This window comes from Spinacia oleracea, chromosome 2 (genome assembly GCF_020520425.1).
Source record: "Spinacia oleracea cultivar Varoflay chromosome 2, BTI_SOV_V1, whole genome shotgun sequence".
Lineage (NCBI taxonomy): Eukaryota > Viridiplantae > Streptophyta > Magnoliopsida > Caryophyllales > Amaranthaceae > Spinacia > Spinacia oleracea.
Genome location: NC_079488.1, coordinates 68,800,725 through 68,821,700, shown reverse-complemented (window position 1 = coordinate 68,821,700; position 20,976 = coordinate 68,800,725). Strand labels below are relative to the sequence as shown.

The following is a 20,976-nucleotide window of genomic DNA, read 5'->3' as shown; positions in this document are numbered from 1 at the left end:
TCCTATCGTTGCTGCACATATTCAGTACCCATTTAACTCCAATCTATCTAGAGCTACCGAGTCTTTCTATCTAGTGCTGTTTTTATGGTTTTAAGTTTGATTTCGAAATATCTAAACACATTTATCATGCATCTCGATACCCTACGATTTCAAAGATCGACTTTAAAAGGATAAATTCTATTCAAACGATTTAAAGTTGTACGTTATAAAGTTTCGAGGTCGAAACTTATTTTAAGGGAGGTATAATGTAATAGCCCTGATTTCCAAGCAGCTATTAATATGATATCAAGGGAAACTATCGTCTTAAACATGTTATTATAATTTCTCTTAAACCTAATTCGAGCTCAAGATCTTGAAATTTGATTAAATTGGTGAATGAAGTTGAATTTTTTTTTTTTTAATATTATATTTAAGATAGTCTTCGAATTGATTTCCGAGTTTAGCCTCGAGATAATTTATGGAATAAAATTCGTTTGAAGATTTGAGATTTTGTTACTCCGAAGAAAATCATTTAAATCGAATGATAATTGAAATTAAAGATTTTGTCTTAAGAATGAATAATATTTTTGCTAAGTTATTATCCCTAAATAAATGTATTTTTGAGTTAGGTTGGAAATATATATATATATATATATATATATATATATATATATATATATATATATATATATATATATATATATATATATATATATATATATATATATATATATATATATATATATATATATATATATATATATATATATATATATATATATATATATATATATAATCTTACTTAGATAAATTGGGAGTTAATATATATTTAAGCCTTTTGTAAAATGAACAAATAATTTAAATTTTCATTCATAATTTATAAACACAACCATTTCCACTCAAATTTTTGGATCCTCTTATTCTCAATAAATCAGGAAACTTCTCAACTCTCAACTCTCGTTTTCTCTCTCCACACCTTCGACACTCCTCTCTCTGTCGAGCTTCGCGCACCACCACCGCCTCCGTCGCACTCCATTCTCCCTCGCCGGTGTGCTTCTGGTGATGTGTGTGTTGTTGATTATGGGCTTCTATCTCCTCTCCTCCCTCGTCTTGCTCCGTCTCCTGCCGCTGTCGCCGCTTCCGACGGTTGTCGTGACCTTGCGTGTCATCTCTACTGCTACTCCATTTATGTGGTAATATCTCAGCCCTTTTCATTTCAATCAATTAATTAACTTTAGTAATTTAAAACCCCCAAATCACAAACCCTAACTAATTGATTTCTCTCTCCTCTTGTTGTGATGCGACGACCACTCCTCCGACGTTGTCATTGTTGTGTTGGTGGTGTGTTGTTCTTGGTGTTGGAATGTGTTTCCCGATCTCCCTACCCTCTCTTCGGCCCTGCCTCTCCGCTCACCTGAGCCGCCGCGGCCCTGCTCCCTGCCGGCGTGGTTGCTGCTTCTATTGTTGTTGATTGTTGCTTCTTTTGTTCAATCATTGCTTAACTTCTTGAGGGTATAATTCTATACCAAGATTCTAGTCTCTATTTTAGTTTACCAATTCAATTTACATAGCTATATAACTGATTATGAGTTGGATGATGTAAGGTTAGATTTTAGTTAATTAATTAGTTAATTTCGAATTTTAATTGGGCAATTCGAGCTATTATAGGTTCTGGAAGAGTCTTCTAAGTGATGATGTTATTAAGATTTCCATATTAATTATTTTTGATTTAATCTTACTTACAAATATACAAATTAAATATTATCGAACTATATTTAATTGAATATGATTCTATTCCAAATTAGTTTATCTATTTATTTTTTTTATCGAAAGATTTAATTATGATATCTTATAAAACTTTGATGTATTACTTTCTTAATGTAAGAATTATTGATTAGGAAGGAAATGATTTTGGTTCTTTCGATTATCTAATTCCAATCTATTTCCTAACTAGTTTCTTGAAAGAAAATGTAACCATGATTTCTTTTCTTAAATCTTTTCAAGCTAGTAAACATTATTTTACAATATCGAATGCTATAACGCTAGGTCACAACCCTTGTTTGACAAATTTGTTTTGTTTTCCTAAATAAGACTTAACTCTATGGTAATTTTAAATGGATTTGGATATTAACTAAGAGTTTCTAAAGGAAATTCAAATGTGTTTCTAGGTCGACCTAGTTAAATAGGTAATATAATTATGATCTTAATCATTATCATGTCGAAGTTCATTTCTTTAAGGAGAATGTACTCCATATTGATCCTAAACTAAGTTTTCTAAAAGCATTCAAGGTTCAAAAAGGAATTCAATTAAAGTCCATGGGTAGTTAGAATGAGATTTCGAAAGGTTTAGTAGGAAGAGATCAAAGAAATATTACCTTAGACTCAATACGATTCAAGTGAATAGATTATTAATTCGTGCCCTTGCTTGTAGAGGTAGGCTATTGAAGAAATGATTAAGGAAAATAGAGTTGTGAAGTTAAGCGGGGATTGATGATCAAGTGTATAGATCTTAGAGCTATTGGACTTTGGAATTCAAGGTACACATTGTCTAACCATCTTCGGTATTTTAAATTATAATTTTTGTGGATTATGACAAATCATTAGCAATATTACGCGTTATATGAATGTATGTTTTAAATTGGGATTTGCAAATGAACTTATGAAACTTGTTGATTTTCTACTGATTTAATGAAATGATTATTGATTTCATTTATTGACTGATGAAATGAAACGGTTTTGAATTTGCAATTGCTTGTGAGTGGTGATTGAGCTAAGAATGTGTTTTCTAGGAGTTGAATCTATTGAGAGTTGAATTTGTGAATGAATTATTGTTATGATTGATCATGGAGTAGGAAAATGAATCCATGAGGTCAAGAATCATATAAAAAAAATGTAAATACAATCTAGGGTGTTAATGGTTAATCTAGGTAAAGATAAAACTCACCAAGTCATCAATTTCACTTGAGTCCATAAAGTGTTTAAGTGACGAGTTTCTAAGGAATCATTTCGAGAAGAGTTTACGATTATATCTACCAACTCACCTTTATTTGGGATTCCGATAAAAGTCGTATACTATTATTTAAATTGTGGAATATGGAATATAAGCTAGTTTTAAACAACAATAAGGCGTTTTAAATGAACTTCAGAGCTGGAACGATTGAAGCTAAAGTTGTTTTCAAATTTGTTTTAAGTTCTTTAAACGACAGTAGCTTGCAAAAACAAAGGAATATTTTACAAGTTCTAAAAAGAGTTTTAATAATGAAATGATGTTTTTTTTATATAATTAGAATTAAGTTAAAGTGTTTTAAAACTAGTTAATCTATAAGAAATTAATAGTTTACCTTATAGATAATAAAAATGGTTTTGATTTAGTAAAGATTGTTTTAATATAAATGAAAAGTTGTTAATTGTTTTATAAAGACTCATTTCAGGCACACTAAGCTCACCTAGTTAAACTTAATAATTAGGATTAAATAATTATTGCAGTTTGAGTACTATAACATGGAATCATACTACAATATAATTAATGTTTAGAAGGTAATGGTATTTTTGTTATTGTGAAATAATATACTAGCAAGCTAGGTTAGGAGTTACATTAAACTCGAACAGAGAATTGTCTTAATATGGAGTTCGGTTTGTCATAAGTTGACGAATGGTAAATAGAGAAATATCTAATGAGTCTAACTCAAGGTAAAATTTATGTGAATTTTCTATGTGTATGGTAACTAAAATTCATGAATTCAGTTAATTGAATCAAAGGCGATTGTGACAAGATATGTAGAATTGATAAAGAAGCTGATACATGATTGAGGGAATGAAACTTAAGTTTTGAGAAACGAAATTATATAGATTAGCATCAAATTAATTATGTATGGGGACTTAGCTGTGTATGGGTGACGTGATGCTCACATGCGATAGTGATAAGCATTCGTCTTGCAGGCGAGTGAAATGCTCGTAGCTGCCGTCTTGCAGGCGAGTGAAATGCTCGTAGCTGCCGTCTTGCAGGCGAGTGAAATGCTCGTAGCTGTTGTCTTGCAGGCGAGTTAAATTCTCGTAGCTGCCGTCTTGCAGGCAAGTTCGATACTTGCAGCTGCCGTCCTGTTTAGTCTTGCAAGAATATTTGTTAGTAGGAGGGTGACGACCCCCATAGTTTAGAGTCAGTCGGTCATGATGACCATAATTCGTATTCGCTTTCCCCGAACATAAAATGTTATTAGTGAGTGTATACTACCTATTAGAGCCATGTTGGTTTTGTGAGTGAAATGATACCATGTGTATATTGGAACATAATGAACCTATGTATTGGAATTATGTCTATAAGAATATTGCGAAGCAAAACTTGGAAATGTTTTGGCAATGAGTGTTACATTGAGTTAAGAATGTATATATTATGATTTTTACTTTGTGGCATATTTCATGGTTTGAAAATGGTTACATTTGGAGAAATATATGGGCTGTCATTATGAATAAGTGTCAGATAAAGGATGATAAGAAGTGATCAAGAATATGAAAATAATTAGATGAGTGATGAGTCATGGAACTAACCTTTAATGAATTGTGAATTTGGAAGTGATGTGAGGAAATTATAATATGTGGTTATTTCGTATTCTAAACTATTATTTGAATGATAATGACTTCGTGAAAGCGTGAAATGAATCTCAAATGAATTGTGATGCTTTTATCAAACGATGTTTTCTAAGTAATGTGATTTGAATAAGTGAAGTGTTTTCCAAAATGATCATGAAACAAAAACTAATACTATTTGAGCCACCTATCAAATGCATTTCAGGTTAGATAATGTGTACTCGTTTTTCCTGATTTTGTTCTATTGAACCTGTCCTGGTGGGGGCAGGGTTAAGATGTTTTGCAGGTAACAGGAATCGAGTCTAAGTCCATGTTGAAGGTGCCTAGAGATCTCCAAGTTCCCTAGTATGTCAAGGCGGGGTTATAAATTCTCTAAATGTGACTTCTTCTGTTTCGAGTTTAGTAATGTGTTATATTATTCCTCTTAAGAGTTTAATTCATAGTTATGGATTCGTTTATGGTTTGGGTTGTAATTAAGCAAGACATTTGAGTTAAATTTTTCTTAACTTAAGACTAAGTGTGATAAGAAAGCCGCTTGTTAAGGGCGGGCTATTACAGTTATGTTTAAATAAAACTCCTATATATATATACTAAATTTATATATTAGATTATATTAGTTTTTTATTTTGCATTGAATTTCATTTTAGATTTTTTTTTAAAATTATGAGAGTGTTTGTTTTTGGATGAAATTATATATGCGTAATATTAATAATTAATTAATAAAATTACCTACGTGGCACTTGACTATTTATCTACGTGGCACTCGAATTTTTTAATTCAAAATTTTAAAATGTTATTTTTCATTGGCCGATACCATTAGTATTCCTACGTGGCGCTCTAATATTGGATTAATGTTTGATTTTAAATTGAGTTTTATTTATTTTATTTTAGATTAGTGTTTGATTTTGGATGAATTTTATTTTAACTTTATTTTTTTAATTATTAGAGTTTGATTTTAGATGGAGTTGTATATATATTAGTAATTAATTAATTAAAATATCTACGTGGAAGCTAATTAATTATCTACGTGGAAATCAATTTTTTTAATTCAAAAATAAATTAGAAATCTTATTTTTCATTGGCCGAAACCATTAGAATTTTATTTTAACTTTATTTTTTAATTATTAGAGTTTGATTTTAGATGAAGTTGTATATATTAGTAATTAATTAATTAAAATATCTACGTGACACCTAATTAATTATCTACGTGGCAATCGATTTTTTTAATTCAAAAATAAATTAGAAATCTTATTTTTCATTGGCCGAAACCATTAGTAATCCTAGGTGGCGCTCTAATATTTCAGCAAATATGCCTCATTTATATATATATATATATATATATATATATATATATATATATATATATATATATATATATATATTAGATTACGTTATGATATCCTAATATTAGTAGAATTGTAGTACGTAGATAATACTCAAGTAGAATTGGAGTAGGAGTTAAATATTCAAGTAGAATTGGGTAGGGGTGAGCACAACAGGGTATCCTGTCAAAATATCAGAAATCGGAACCGGAACCTGTTGCAATAGGTTCCTGAAAATGGGAACTGGAACCAGAACTTGTTGCAACAGGTTCCTAAAATTGAGAACCGGAACTGAAACATGTTCCAACAGGTTCTGATTCAGGGAACCCTGTCATTTTTAAAATTTAAATAAATGATTGCTAATTTATTGAGGAAAAAATCCACTTTATAGTTTTGGTTTTGATTGTTTTATAGCTTGGGCTTAAATTGTAATTTCATATTTATATTTTCCAAAAAGTAGCTTGGATTGTTTTATATTTTAGGCATAGGAAGCATTTTTATGAGGCCCGAACCCTTATTTTGGGTAATTCATATTAGAATTGGTGTGTACGGGGTACCCAACAGGGTACCCGTTCCAAAACATTGAGAACCGGAACCTTTTTCAACAGGTTCTCAATTTTGTTACCCGGAACTGAAACTTGAACAACAGGTTTCGATTCCGGAACCGCAGGTTTATAACAGGTTCTGGTTCCGATTCAGGATACCCTAACTTTTTGCTCACCCCTAGAATTGGGGGGCCTCCGTCAGAAACTGATTTCCCTTGGAAACTAATTTTCAAATATTAAGACAAAGATAGGAAAAGTGTGTAAAAAAAAGGGTGTATATTGTAAAATATGAATAAAGTAAGATAGATGTGTAAAAGGGTGGGTGAGTGTAAGAAAAAAAAATTGAATAAAGTAAAGAAAGTGTGGGAAAAGTTTTAAATGTTGTGGGGACAAGAGGGGTAAGATAGTAAACTTTAATGTCAAAAAATAAAATAAATCATGTGCGCACAATGTAAAGGACATTATGAAACAAATTAAAATGGAAAGTGTAAAGATCATTTTGAAATGGAGTTAGTACTAGTAGACTAGTTATATAGTTTTCTTGTATTGTTTCGTTACACGAAAAATGTAATACAGGAAATCAGTAGTAGTAAATACGGAGTAATTTTCTTTTGTTTGTTTCCTTACAAAAACAGCTGTAGAGAAGAAACAAATTTTTTTTTAAAAAAAAAAAGTGGAAGAAAAGATGGATAAAGGAACTAGAAAGGTTATTTTTAAAAGGAAAATTGTTTTCAACTCTTAAAAAGTTATTTTTTCATCCTTAGCAAATCAAGCAGAGGAAAATGGGAAAATCGTTTCCGAGAAAGAGTTTTCCATCAAATTAAACAGAATCGTAGTTCTTCCCTTTAATTAACCTTTCTTGCACTCCTCGTTGATGCTGATGTTCTTTGAATTGTGCTAACGCCTAGTAAAATGCTAAATAATCTAATTTAGCTCCCAAATATCAAAATTTAGAGAGGGGTTAGAAAGCATGCACTCCTATACTTATAAAGTTATACTCGGGCGGATCTAGGGTAGTGCACCCCGAATCCGGGTGCATCTAGTGTCATTTCTCATTTTTCACTCACATATACAAAGCATATGAGGAGAAAATGTGAGAGAAACTGCCGATATATGGGCAAAAGACACCTTTTGGTGTATCCACATATTGCACCTTGCACAACAGAAGTTTACTTGTTGTGCATAACAAGGGCTAGGGTATACGAAGATATTATATTGTAGGAAATTATCCTTGGTTTGTTATTCATTATGCTAGAGTATTTATACAAGAGATACTACTATGGTTTACAAGATATTAGGGTTTACAAGATTTTCTACTTGATATAATTACAATATATACAATATATTTATCACACCCCCGCAGTCAAAGCAGGAGGTTCTCGTACGTTGAGACTGTCCCGGAAATCATTGAAGAGTTGCGCGGAAGACCTTTAATGAAAATATTAGCTACCTGATAACGGGACGGAACATGAAAGACATGAACTTGTCCTTTAACAACCTTTTCACGTATGAAGTGTATGTCCATCTCAATATGTTTAGTGAGTTGATGTTGAACTGGATTGCCGGAAAGATAAATTGCACTAACATTGTCACAGTATACCAAAGTAGCCTTGTGGATAGGGTTTTTAAATTCCAGGAGAAGATTGCGTGTCCAACAAGACTCAGAAACAACATTAGCTACCCCTCTGTATTGGCTTCGGCACTGGAACGGGAGAGAGTGGGTTGGCGTTTTTACGACTAAGAGATTAGATTATCTCCAAGAAATACACAATACCCAGAAGGGGATCGCCTCGTGTCCGGGAAACCACCCCAGTCGGCATCCGAATAAGACACTAGACTCGATGTAGGGGATTGTTATAAATGCAAGCCAAGAGAAAGAGTACCTTGAATTTATCGGATAATACGCTTCAAGGCTCGTAGATGTTTATCACGGGGATCATGCATGTGGAGACAAATATGTTGAACAGCATAAGATATGTTTGGTCTAGTGAATGTGAGGTATTGAAGAGCTTCGGCAAGGCTTCGATACTGAGATGAATCAGCGCATAGAGAGCCTGATGTTGCGCTTAGTTTAGAATGAGTGTTTATAATTTCTTCGGCATATGTGCGTTGAGAGAGAAATAAACCGTTGGCATGTCGGGTCACGGCGATGCCTAGAAAGTAGCTGAGTGGACCTAGGTCCTACATGTCAAATTTTGAGCTGAGAAGAGATATAATGTGACGCCGTAGAGCATCAGATGAAGCAGTGAGAATGATGTCATCAACATAAAATAAAATGTAAGTTGTTTCAGCACCATGATGAAAAATAAATAGAGAATGATCAGATTTGCTGTGAGTGAATCCAATAGTGTGAACATAATCAGCAAACCTTTGGTACCATGCCCGTGGTGCTTGTTTCAGACCATAGAGAGATTTCTTCAACAAGCATAAATAATCCGGGCATGTTGGGTCACGAAAACCCATAGGTTGGTGCATGTAGACAGTTTCCTACAAGTGACAATGCAAGAAAGAATTTTTCACATCCAACTGATGAATGGGCCAAGATTTAGATAATGCAATGATGAGAACAGATCATATCGAATAGTGGCAGGCTTCACCACGGGACTGAATGTCTCAAAACAATCCACACCAACCTGTTGAGATTTCCCATCACCTACAAGACGGGCTTTATGCCGCTCAAAATGATCATTAGATTTACGTTTATGACGAAAAATCCATAAAGAGAGAATAATATTAACATCAACATGACGAGGTACTAACTCACATGTCCCATTTTTAATAAGAGCATTATATTCATCTAGCATGAAAATTTTCCAATTCGGGTCAGATAAGGCCGCTTTCGGGTTACGTGAAATGGGAGATACGTTAACCGAAGCGGTCAACTTAAGATGGCGTTTGGGTTAAAAGATTCCATGAGAGGAACGAGTAGCCATGTGATGCATGGGCCGCTCAAGAGCAACATGACACGCGTCGCAGTGGGCTGGGAGGGACTCGGCGGTGGACTAGGTCGTGGATGGGTCGTGGATGACTGATCCAACGGAGAGGAGGGGATTGGGTCAAGCAGTTGCTTGACCGTGGGGAAGGGGTGTGTGTTTTGGGCTAGGGGAGATAAGGGGGGAGTTGTGGCTGGAGTGGGCTGGGCCAACTGATCAGGAGGGCTAAGGGAAGCTGGGATTCCCATTTTCAGGAAATCAAAACTTGTGGCAATATGTTTGTGAATATCTGAAAATGGGAATTGTGTTTCATCAAATAACACATACCGGGAGATGAAATTTATTCCACTCGAGAGATCATAACATTTATACCCCCTATGATGTTGAGGATAGCCCAAGAAAACACACGGAGTAGACCGGGATTGTAGTTTATTGATTTTTGTGGAGGGAATCAATGGGAAACACAAACATCCGAACACTCAGAGGTGAGAGTAGGAGGGGTCTTTACGGTAAAGAAGTTGAGTAGGGGATTTTCGGTTTAGGAGTTTTGTAGGTAAGATGTTAAGTAGATATGTAGGCATTAGAAACGCATGATGCCAAAAAGAGGGTGGCATAGAGGAGCGCGCTAGAAGAATTCGAATAAAATTATTAATTGTTCGAATTTGTCGCTCGACTTTTCCGTTTTGGGGGGATGTATGAGGGCATGAAAAACGGAAAGCCATACCACTTTTTGAAAAAATAATTTAAATGATTCATTGTCATATTCTCGGCCATTGTCACATTGAAAACACTTGACTGTGCGTTCAAATTGAGTTTGGATATAGGTGCTAAATTTGAGAAAAACTGAATAAACTTGAGATTTTGCACCTAAGAGAAAAGTCCACATGAAGTTTGTGAAATCATCCAAAAACAAAACATAGTGTTTGTGACCAGTAGAGCTAAGACCTGAGAGGTCCATAAATCACTATGACAAATATCAAATGGCATTAAAGTTTGAGAATTTGAATTAAGAAAAGGTAACTTAACATGTTTACCCATAATACACGACGGACAAACCAAAGGTAAAGAATTCCGAGTACAATCAATAAGTTTATTATTTTTGAGAGAATGTAAACTAATGACCCCGGATGACCAAATCGGTTGTGCCACAATGCTGGACACAAAACAGTGAAGGCGGAAGGTTGGTTGGCTTGATTTGTGGAGATTAGAGGATAAATTTCACCCGTTCTATTACATCGCATTCGATGTATCCATGTCTGAAGGTCCTTCACAGAAAACCCAAAAGGATCAAACTCAACAGTAATATTATTATCAACGATAAATTTACGAACTGAGACTAAGTTTTTGATGATTTTAGGAGTATGGAGGAAATTTTTTAGATGAAGGGACGGGTTAGGAAGTGATTTATGATCACCATAACCTCGAATTGGAATTTCATGACCATTACCAATAATAATATTATGTTTCATGCTCATATTAAAATAAGGGGAGAGAGTACCTCCATTTGCAGTCATATGTGACGTTGCACATGTGTCCATGTACCAATTTTTGTCCTGTGCTTGGAGTGACATTGTATGCATGGCCACCTCAATGTTAGTAGGAGAATATGCAGGTCGGCCTTGAGCAAAATAGGCTTGCGTGGGTCTTGCACCAAGAATTCCAGTCCCACGTACATGTTTCATTGGATAGGGGCAAGGGGGGGACTGCCCAATTTTGTGTCATTGGAGGAGTGCATGAGGGACCCACTGCCACGAACCCCATTTCTGTTGCTGCTGTAACCGCCGGCGACTGGTGACCCGGCGTTGCTGCTGGTGTGGCCGCCCCTATTCTTGCCACGTCTGCCTTTCTTGCCACCATGATTACCACGACCTCCATTGTTACCCCCATTGTGACCACCCCTCCGAGGTGGATTGTGACAGGGAGCAGAGGGATTGTGACCGTCAGAGTCGTTGGTGGTCAGGAGGGCAGTGGCGTCAATGGCGACACCATGCTCCGCTTGATTGTCTTTGTGGAGTTCCTCCAGTATAAGGCTGGACCGAGCCTTTGTGAAGGGTGGGATCAGTTTAGCACGAGATAGGGAGATGTCCATACCATCATAATTGGCATTTAGCCCTGCGATGAGACGGAGCACAAGTCTATTGTTTGACACCGGAGCACCGACGTCGGCAAGCTGATCAGCGAAGGTTTTAAGCTCGAGGAAATATGAGTCCGTATTCGGGAAGTTGTCGAGTTTGACGGCATTGAATTGATGTTCCAAGTAAACCGCCCTTGAAATTTTGTTGTCTTGAAAAACCAACCGAAGGCTTTCCCAAGCTTGCATGGATGTGGTGTCAGGGAAGATAATGGTGCCCAAGAGATCGTGAGAAATAGTCTCATATATCCATTGGAGGACGGTAGCATCAAGGTGTTGCCGTTTTGATATTTCCGCGACGGTTTTCTCCTTAACCGTCTCGCCGGCTGCTGGTGGAGGAGGGGGAACAATGTGGCCCACTAGTAGAAAAATCTTCAAAAGTGGCCACTTAAAGGTTGCTCTTGTTTCACAAGCGCACCTTTTGACAAAAAAAAAATTAAAAATAATCATAAATTAAATCATTTCCTTCCTTCTTCGTGAGAAGCACAGCTCTTAGAAGTTAGACCTAAGCTGCACCCTTTGCTCCCTCCTTTCTCGCTGCTCCCCTAAACCCAAACAACTTCTCGCTGCGACGCCTCTGGTCAACTTCCCTGGTGACGCCTCTGGTCAACTTCACCGGCGACGTCGACGCCTCATCTCATCTTCAGAATATCAAGACTGGATCGTTTTCATCACTCCAATTCTCCAAGTACAGAGTACTTTGAACACTACCTGTTCCCAGTTCCCAGTTCCCAATTCCCAGGTCTTCAACAATGGCGACTGACCTCAAACTTCACAATGCCTCTATTTTCTCTCTCTCTTGTGCCTCTCTTTTCTTCTTGGATCATCCTCTGCGGCGACCGATCATGATCTGCGAATCACAAATGCTGAGCGCAGAGTATGTTCTAATCGATTTATTTTTAAATTTTAAGTAGTTGATTGAAAAATAATCAATCTATCAATTATTATCGATTTCAAGAAACTTGTGGTATGAATCTATATCTACATCCTTCCGTTTTTTCTAGTTCTCATATCATCAAGGTGTTCTTAACTCTAAAGGTATGTTTGTCTATAATTTATTTTGAATCACTCTATTTTCTGCTACTCGAAACACTAGTTGATTTCCTGTTGAAACGTATTTCTCATGAATTCAGTCAAGCTATCAGAGCCGATGCTATGTATATTTTCTGATTGTTTTATGGTTGCTCGGGAATGAAAGTTGTGCTAGGGGAGTAATCCACTGTGTTTGAACCTCAAAAAGACGAAATTCCAAGTATTCTTTTATTGTTGTCCTTTTGTTGTTGTCCTTTTGTTGTTGAGGTTAGAAGATCTTGCGGACTCTGATTTATAGGTTCTGCTTGTCCAAATTTTGTTTTGAGGAATTATACTCAAGATTGTTGCAAAGGATTGATTTTATTTCCAATAGTAGAAATAGTGCATTGGTGTGATTCTTCCTCAATAAAATGTTTGTTACACTGAGTTTAAGTTAGAAACTTCATGATTTACTGTTCCTGTGAATTCAAGTATGTTGTAGACCATATTTTTATGGGAGATCAATACAACAGAATACACTATCTAGGCAGACTGTAAAAAAAACTGTGTATATAAAGCAAAGCACGAAGTTTGCAGATTTCAAAGGATTCATACAGAACTTATTTGATACGGAGTAACAAATTATACCCAAGTAGTGAATTTCTGCCCTTCTGAATCTGAAAATATGACCAAAATTTGCTTATAATGTGTTATTAATTGAAATTTCAAAGAGAAGAGAGGAGGTCATGATTTTGTTTTTAATGCTGATTTCGACTCGTCTCACTTAGTTTTTTCTAATCCCTTGAAATTTGTTGTGATTTGCAGTGTTTGGGTTGCTAGAAGACCTACTGGCTATGCATTCATTGATTTTGATGATACCAGGGACGCCAAAGATTCCATTCATGACTTAGATGGTATTTTCTTTACTTAAAGCCATGGACTTGATGATTATTAGGATATACTCTAGGCGTGGTTGTTCTACCGTCTTATGTTATAGTCGTTTTTGCATCGATGCATTTATGTCTTACTGAATTTTCCAACATCTTGTCATGCAGATTCCATTGACTGGACCAAATTCAGTTGTCAGTGGAGCCCTTGTGGTTCATGAACTTGAGGATGACCTTGGAAAAGGTATACCTTTCTGATACTTGGTTGAATTGTTGGCTTTTTTTTAATTGCCTCTGTGTTTGTGTTTGAGGTAGTAGCGAATGAATTACGCAACCCCCTATTTTATTTACTCCTCTGTTTTCTCCCTATTTCTTTGATAGAGTAGCAGCCCCATGACTCCCATGCAATTTTTTTTTATTCTGTATTTATTTAATAGTTTTGGCAATTTTTTTCTGTCTTTTTACTTTAAAACATTTCCCCTTGCTCCTAGTCCTTTGTTATTTGATAATCGTTGTTTGTCTTTTGTCTACTGGAAAATGCGAATATTATGTCTCAGTTTTCAGCTTAGATTAAGACTGCGTTAAAGGAATAACATGAAAGATACCTTTAGTAAAAGGTTCTTTAGCATCTAATTCCATTACGACTTTGGTTGTGAATTACATTGCTAAGCCAAAAGAATATTTCCAAGATCTGGTTACAAAAAATGTAGTGAAATCAATTATACAAGGTTTATATCAGAAGAGCAATATAGAGAGGGGAAGCTTAAGAAGTAATAGATAAATCTCATGTTTCTTGTCGTTCTCCTCCATAGAATATAGAATCTGAAACAGGCTTCAGTGACATAATTTAGGAAGAAAGATGGAGTTGCCAGATGTTTACTTTGGATTAATCTTCTGAGGCAACTCCCCTTATTTTGCTCTCATCTTCAAAAAATGCTTGTTTCACAAATTTGAGTGAATTATGCAGAACAAAAACCGTAACTTATGACAGGTTTACATATTCCTATATAACTGAAGTAAAAAGGTTGAGCAATAATCAACTCCAGTACTGCAATGTTATTCAGGAGTACCTGGATATTGTTTTTCTGACCGTTTTCATACATCAAGGACTTCATGGATATGGAAACTGAAGTCTATGTCTTAAATTCTGACAGGAAGGTCTATGCAATAGATGCAATAGGCGTGCTACCTGACGAGCTCTGGAATTTGGTTTACCTCACTAATTTGTATGGTTCTCTTTACTTTGGAAGTATCATCTATGTCTTGGTTTTACTCTGAATATGATGAACACCTGCTCTTTGTTCATGCTATCTAATAAAGTGATGCCTTCTTTCTGTGTAGGAAATTGGGACAAAATTACTTGACAGGCCCTATCTCTTCAGGCGTTAGAAACTTAACTCGGCAAACTCGCATGCAATACCTGTACTGTGGAACTTCAGCTAATCATCAAATATTACACTAATGATAATTTTGGTTAGTTTCCATTGCCATATTCTGGTTTTATCTTATTTGAATTCTCTGTTTGAAACTTGTATGTATCTGTGAACATGGGTTGTCATACATTGGAGAAATGATTAGATTATGAGAAGGTACTGTAAGGTCTGTAACTAATATAGAAAATTTTAGCTTCTATATCAGAAATGTATCCAAATATACATTCTTTCATCTCCCTAGAAGAGGATTGCGCTAGGTAGTTTGAGGCTTGCTTGATGAAATTGCAGCTTTCCTGCACAAATTTCTTTTGTTGCTCAAGTTTAAGAAGACTCCCCACGTAACCGCTTGTGTGATGATTTCTGTTCATATGCTGAGTTCTGTGATTTCTGAACATTTAAATTACATGTGATGTTTTATGTTAGGGATTAATAGTGATAGTAATTCGTTTGGAAAATCATTGGTTGGCATGACTAGTTTTGGACCTTTTGGTTGACATTCATATCCCTAGCTCCAACTTGCTTCACTGCTTCAGAAGAAGACAGCGTTTGTATTAATTATTTTATCCTCTCATGACAAGTATTATTTTCTGGACAAATAACTTATATGAGTCCAGTCTGACCTCGTATTGTTTGAGGGGTGACTTGTTACATTTTTTGACATATGGCTTCTTTTTTACGGAATTACTTTTTATACTTACTAAACCTTTGTGTTCCTTGCTTGGATGGTATCCATAACGTTTTGCTAGTATATTTAAAATATAAATTGATAGTATAATCGAGTCGATTGTACATCCTTATTCTCATCTACTTTGGTCAATTTATGCACATTTAAGGCTCGTTCGATCCTTACATGTCATATTTTGAAAAAAATAGCCGTTTTCGCTCCCAACTCTTAACTCATGAACCAAAATAGGAATTATTAACCCTTTAAATGTTTAATATATTTAGTATTAGGTTTCCAATCCTTATTCTCATCTACTTTGGTCAATTTATGCACATTTAAGGCTCTTTCGATCCTTACATGTCATATTTTGACTATAAAAGCTGTTTTCGCTCCTAACTCTCAACTAATGAACCAAAATAGGAATTATTAACCCTTTACATGTTTAAAATACTTAGTATTAGGTTGCCCATCCTTATTTTCATCTACTTTGGTCAATTTTTGCACATTTAAGGCTCGTTCGATCCTTACATGTCATATTTTGACTAAAATAGTTGTTTTCGCTCCCAAATCTCAACTAATGAACCAAAATAGGAATTCTTAACCCTTGACATGTTTTAAATACTTAGTATTAGGTTGCCGGTCCTCATTCTCATCTACTTTGGTCAATTTATGCACATTTAAGACTCGTTTGATCGTTATATGTCATATTTTGACTAAAATAGCCGTTTTCGCTCCCAACTCTCAACTAATGAACCAAAATAGGAATTCTAAACGCTTTTCATGTTTTATTCACTTAGTATTAGGTTGCCAATCCTCATTCTCATCTACTTTGGTAAATTTATGCACATCTAAACCTCGTTTTGGTCATTATAGGTCATATGTACCTATATCGAGCCAAATGAGCCTTAGATGTGCATAAAGAACTTGAAATGAATCTTGGTAACCTCTAACTAAGCATATCAAACATAAAAAAATGTTTAGAAAGTGTCCTTAGGTTCATTTGTTGATATTTGGGATCGAAAATGCCATTTTGGGCCAAATAAGACCTATATCGTCCCAAATGAGCCTTAGATGTGCATAAAGAACTTGAAATTAATCTTAGTAACCTCTAACTAAGCATATCAAACATAAAAAAGATTTAGAAAGTGTCCTTAGGTTCATTTGTTGATATTTGAGATCGAAAATGTCATTTTTGCCCAAATATGACCTATATCGTCCCAAATGAACCTTAGATGTGCATAAAGAACTTGAACTAAGAATATTAAACATAAAAAAGATTTAAAAAGTGTCCTTAGGTTCATTTGTTGATATTTGGGATCGAAAATGCCATATTGGGCCAAATATGACCTATATCGTCCCAAATGAGCCTTAGATGTGCATAAAGAACTTAAAATAAATCTTAGTAACCTCTAACTAAGAATATTAAACATAAAAAAGATTTAGAAAGTGTCCTTAGGTTCATTTGTTGATATTTGGGATCGAAAATGCCATTTTTGGCCAAATATCGAGCCAAGTGAGCCTTAGATGTGCATAAAGAACTTGAAATGAATCTTAGTAACCTCTAACTAAGCATATCAAACATAAAAAAGATTTAAAAAGTGTCCCTAGGTTCATTTTTTGATATTTGGGATCGAAAATGCCATTTTGGGCCAAATATAACCTATATCGTCCCAAATGAGCCTTATGTGTGCATAAGGAACTTGAAATGAATCTTAGTAACCTCTAACTAAGCATATGAATCATGAAATGAGTTTCATAACTAAGCCATGTTGGTTTTGTGAGTGAAATGATACCATGTGTATATTGGAACATAATGAACCTATGTATTGGAATTATGTCTATAAGAATATTGCGAAGCAAAACTTGGAAATGTTTTGGCAATGAGTGTTACATTGAGTTAAGAATGTATATATTATGATTTTTACTTTGTGGCATATTTCATGGTTTGAAAATGGTTACATTTGGAGAAATATATGGGCTGTCATTATGAATAAGTGCCAGATAAAGGATGATAAGAAGTGATCAAGAATATGAAAATAATTAGATGAGTGATGAGTCATGGAACTAACCTTTAATGAATTGTGAATTTGGAAGTGATGTGAGGAAATTATAATATGTGGTTATTTCGTATTCTAAACTATTATTTGAATGATAATGACTTCGTGAAAGCGTGAAATGAATCTCAAATGAATTGTGATGCTTTTATCAAACGATGTTTTCTAAGTAATGTGATTTGAATAAGTGAAGTGTTTTCCAAAATGATCATGAAACAAAAACTAATACTATTTGAGCCACCTATCAAATGCATTTCAGGTTAGATAATGTGTACTCGTTTTCCCTGATTTTGTTCTATTGAACCTGTCCTGGTGGGGGCAGGGTTAAGATGTTTTGCAGGTAACAGGAATCGAGTCTAAGTCCATGTTGAAGGTGCCTAGAGATCTCCAAGTTCCCTAGTATGTCAAGGCGGGGTTATAAATTCTCTAAATGTGACTTCTTCTGTTTCGAGTTTAGTAATGTGTTATATTATTCCTCTTAAGAGTTTAATTTATAGTTATGGATTCGTTTATGGTTTGGGTTGTAATTAAGCAAGACATTTGAGTTAAATTTTTCTTAACTTAAGACTAAGTGTGATAAGAAAGCCGCTTGTTAAGGGCGGGCTATTACAGGTGGTATCAGAGCCAAGGTTGATTTTGGGGTCGTTGTGATCATCAAATCACGACGTTTGAGTAAAGAAATATGTTATTAAAGGTTTAGGGGAATACATTATTTGTTTTGGGTGATAAATTATAATTACATTGAAGTTTTGGAAATCGATTTGGAACTATGAGGTTGTTTAATGATCAAGAATATGAGTTGGAAAACCAAGTTGGATTTAAGAATTCGTATCATGGTATGGAGATATGAATAAATCTCTAGGATTAGAGTAACTAACTACAAGCATATAATGATCGTACTATGGTTATGAAATTATTTTGAATTGTGGAATAGGAGTTAGTTTCAGTAAGTAATTGGTTGAGGTATATGTGTGGTAACTCTATTTTGGCTTAATTTAGTCACGATTATGGAGCATTACAAAACAGTACATAAGAATTTATGCTTGGTATTTGAGGAATTGAAATGGGTGATAAGAATTGAGTTAAGAAAAATTTAAATTGTAATTTGAGAGTCTAAAGCGCTTAAATCAATTCAGAGAAGAAAATATTTACTTAGGAAGTTAAGTATAGGAAATCGAGTAAATGATAGCGAAGTGCTATTTATAGAGTATTAGGAGAAAAAGTTTGGAATCATATTATTGTGGTGGAAATATATCAAAAAGGGTGTGAGAATTATTATAACTAAGAGGAGTCATGTTTTGAAATTTCTAATCTAAGGGTTTTGATTCAAGGATCTCGAGATATTCCATTAAGATTATGAAATATTGAGGATTTAGGATTTAAATTATAGCGTGAGTTAGATATTAGTAATGTATTGGGATCATGATCGGGGATTAGAGTTTGATTTATTTACTTGTTTAATTGTTTCTTTACTTGATATGTAATTGTGGTTCTGTTAGTCGCTTATTTGAACTATTAGGATTGAAAATCAAGTACATATGTGTCGAGTTTGGGGAATTAAAGTCGCGAACGTACAAGATGAATATTGTACTTGGGGAATAGTATAACTAATAGAGGTAACGATCCTTATAATCTTCTTATTATTTTAACAGTAACTCTAAGATTCCTATTTGAACTTTTGGAACAAAAATCCATTTCAAAGAGTATTTAAGGTTTCAACCGAGTACTTCCAAAATTTGTTTGTATATTGTGGCTGAACTACTTATATAAAGTACCTTCCATTCAAGTATTCTTAATAGAAGTTGTGTTTCTACCATAAGTCCGATTTCAATCCTAGTATCTCTACATGGTTCCTTTATTTCTTTTAATGGCTTCTTTCCATTTGACTTAATCAAAGCGTCAACAATTCTACTACTCTGGAAAATTTTGATCGAGAAAATGGTATATAACTCATTTCTATATAAGCCTACTCTAAATTCTTTCTCTATAATATGGTCAAGTATTTCTATCTTCAATCCTATCGTTGCTGCACATATTCAGTACCCATTTAACTCCAATCTATCTAGAGCTACCGAGTCTTTCTATCTAGTGCTGTTTTTATGGTTTTAAGTTTGATTTCGAAATATCTAAACACATTTATCATACATCTTGATACCCTACGATTTCAAAGATCGACTTTAAAAGGATAAATTCTATTCAAACGATTTAAAGTTGTGCGTTATAAAGTTTCGAGGTCGAAACTTATTTTAAGGGAGGTATAATGTAATAGCCCTGATTTCCAAGCAGCTATTAATATGATATCAAGGGAAACTATCGTCTTAAACATGTTATTATAATTTCTCTTAAACCTAATTCGAGCTCAAGATCTTGAAATTTGATTAAATTGGTGAATGAAGTTGAATTTTTTTTTTTAATATTATATTTAAGATAGTCTTCGAATTGATTTCCGAGTTTAGCCTCGAGATAATTTATGGAATAAAATTCGTTTGAAGATTTGAGATTTTGTTACTCCGAAGAAAATCATTTAAATCGAATGATAATTGAAATTAAAGATTTTGTCTTAAGAATGAATAATATTTTTGCTAAGTTATTATCCCTAAATAAATGTATTTTTAAGTTAGTTTGGAAATATATATATATATATATATATATATATATATATATATATATATATATATATATTTATATATATATATATAATCTTACTTAGATAAATTGGGAGTTAATATATATTTAAGCCTTTTGTAAAATGAACAAATAATTTAAATTTTCATTCATAATTTATAAACACAACCATTTCCACTCAAATTTTTGGATCCTCTTATTCTCAATAAATCAGGAAACTTCTCAACTCTCAACTCTCGTTTTCTCTCTCCACACCTTCGACACTCCTCTCTCTCTGTCGAGCTTCGCGCACCACCACCGCCTCCGTCGCACTCCATTCTCCCTCGCCGGTGTGCTTCTGGTGATGTGTGTGTTGTTGTGTTGTTGATTATGGGCTTCTATCTCCTCTCCTCCCTCGTCTTGCTCCGTCGCCTGCCGCCGTCGCCGCTTCCGACGGTTGTCGTGACCTTGCGTGTCATCTCTACTGCTACTCCATTTATGTGGTAATATCTCAGCCCTTTTCATTTCAATCAATTAATTAACTTTAGTAATTTAAAACCCCCAAATCACAAACCCTAACTAATTGATTTCTCTCTCCTCTTGTTGTGATGCGACGACCACTCCTCCGACGTTGTCATTGTTGTGTTGGTGGTGTGTTGTTCTTGGTGTTGGAATGTGTTTCCCGATCTCCTTGCCCTCTCTTCGGCCCTGCCTCTCCGCTCACCTGAGCCGTCGCGGCCCTGCTCCCTGCCGGCGTGGTTGCTGCTTCTATTGTTGTTGATTGTTGCTTCTTTTGTTCAATCATTGCTTAACTTCTTGAGGGTATAAT

At 34.6% G+C, this 20,976-nt stretch overlaps 1 protein-coding gene across 1 annotated transcript; it reads right to left on the bottom strand.

The window, feature by feature from the left end:
- Nucleotides 1-11,041: 11,041 nt before the first annotated feature.
- LOC130467501 (uncharacterized) lies at nt 11,042-12,130 on the bottom strand. Its single transcript, XM_056836020.1, has 2 exons — nt 12,111-12,130; nt 11,042-11,912 (listed from the first exon to the last, which is right to left on the bottom strand). Exons 1-2 carry the CDS (start codon nt 12,128-12,130, stop codon nt 11,042-11,044), a joined length of 891 nt encoding a protein of 296 aa, XP_056691998.1.
- Between the last annotated feature and the right edge of the window lie 8,846 nt (nt 12,131-20,976).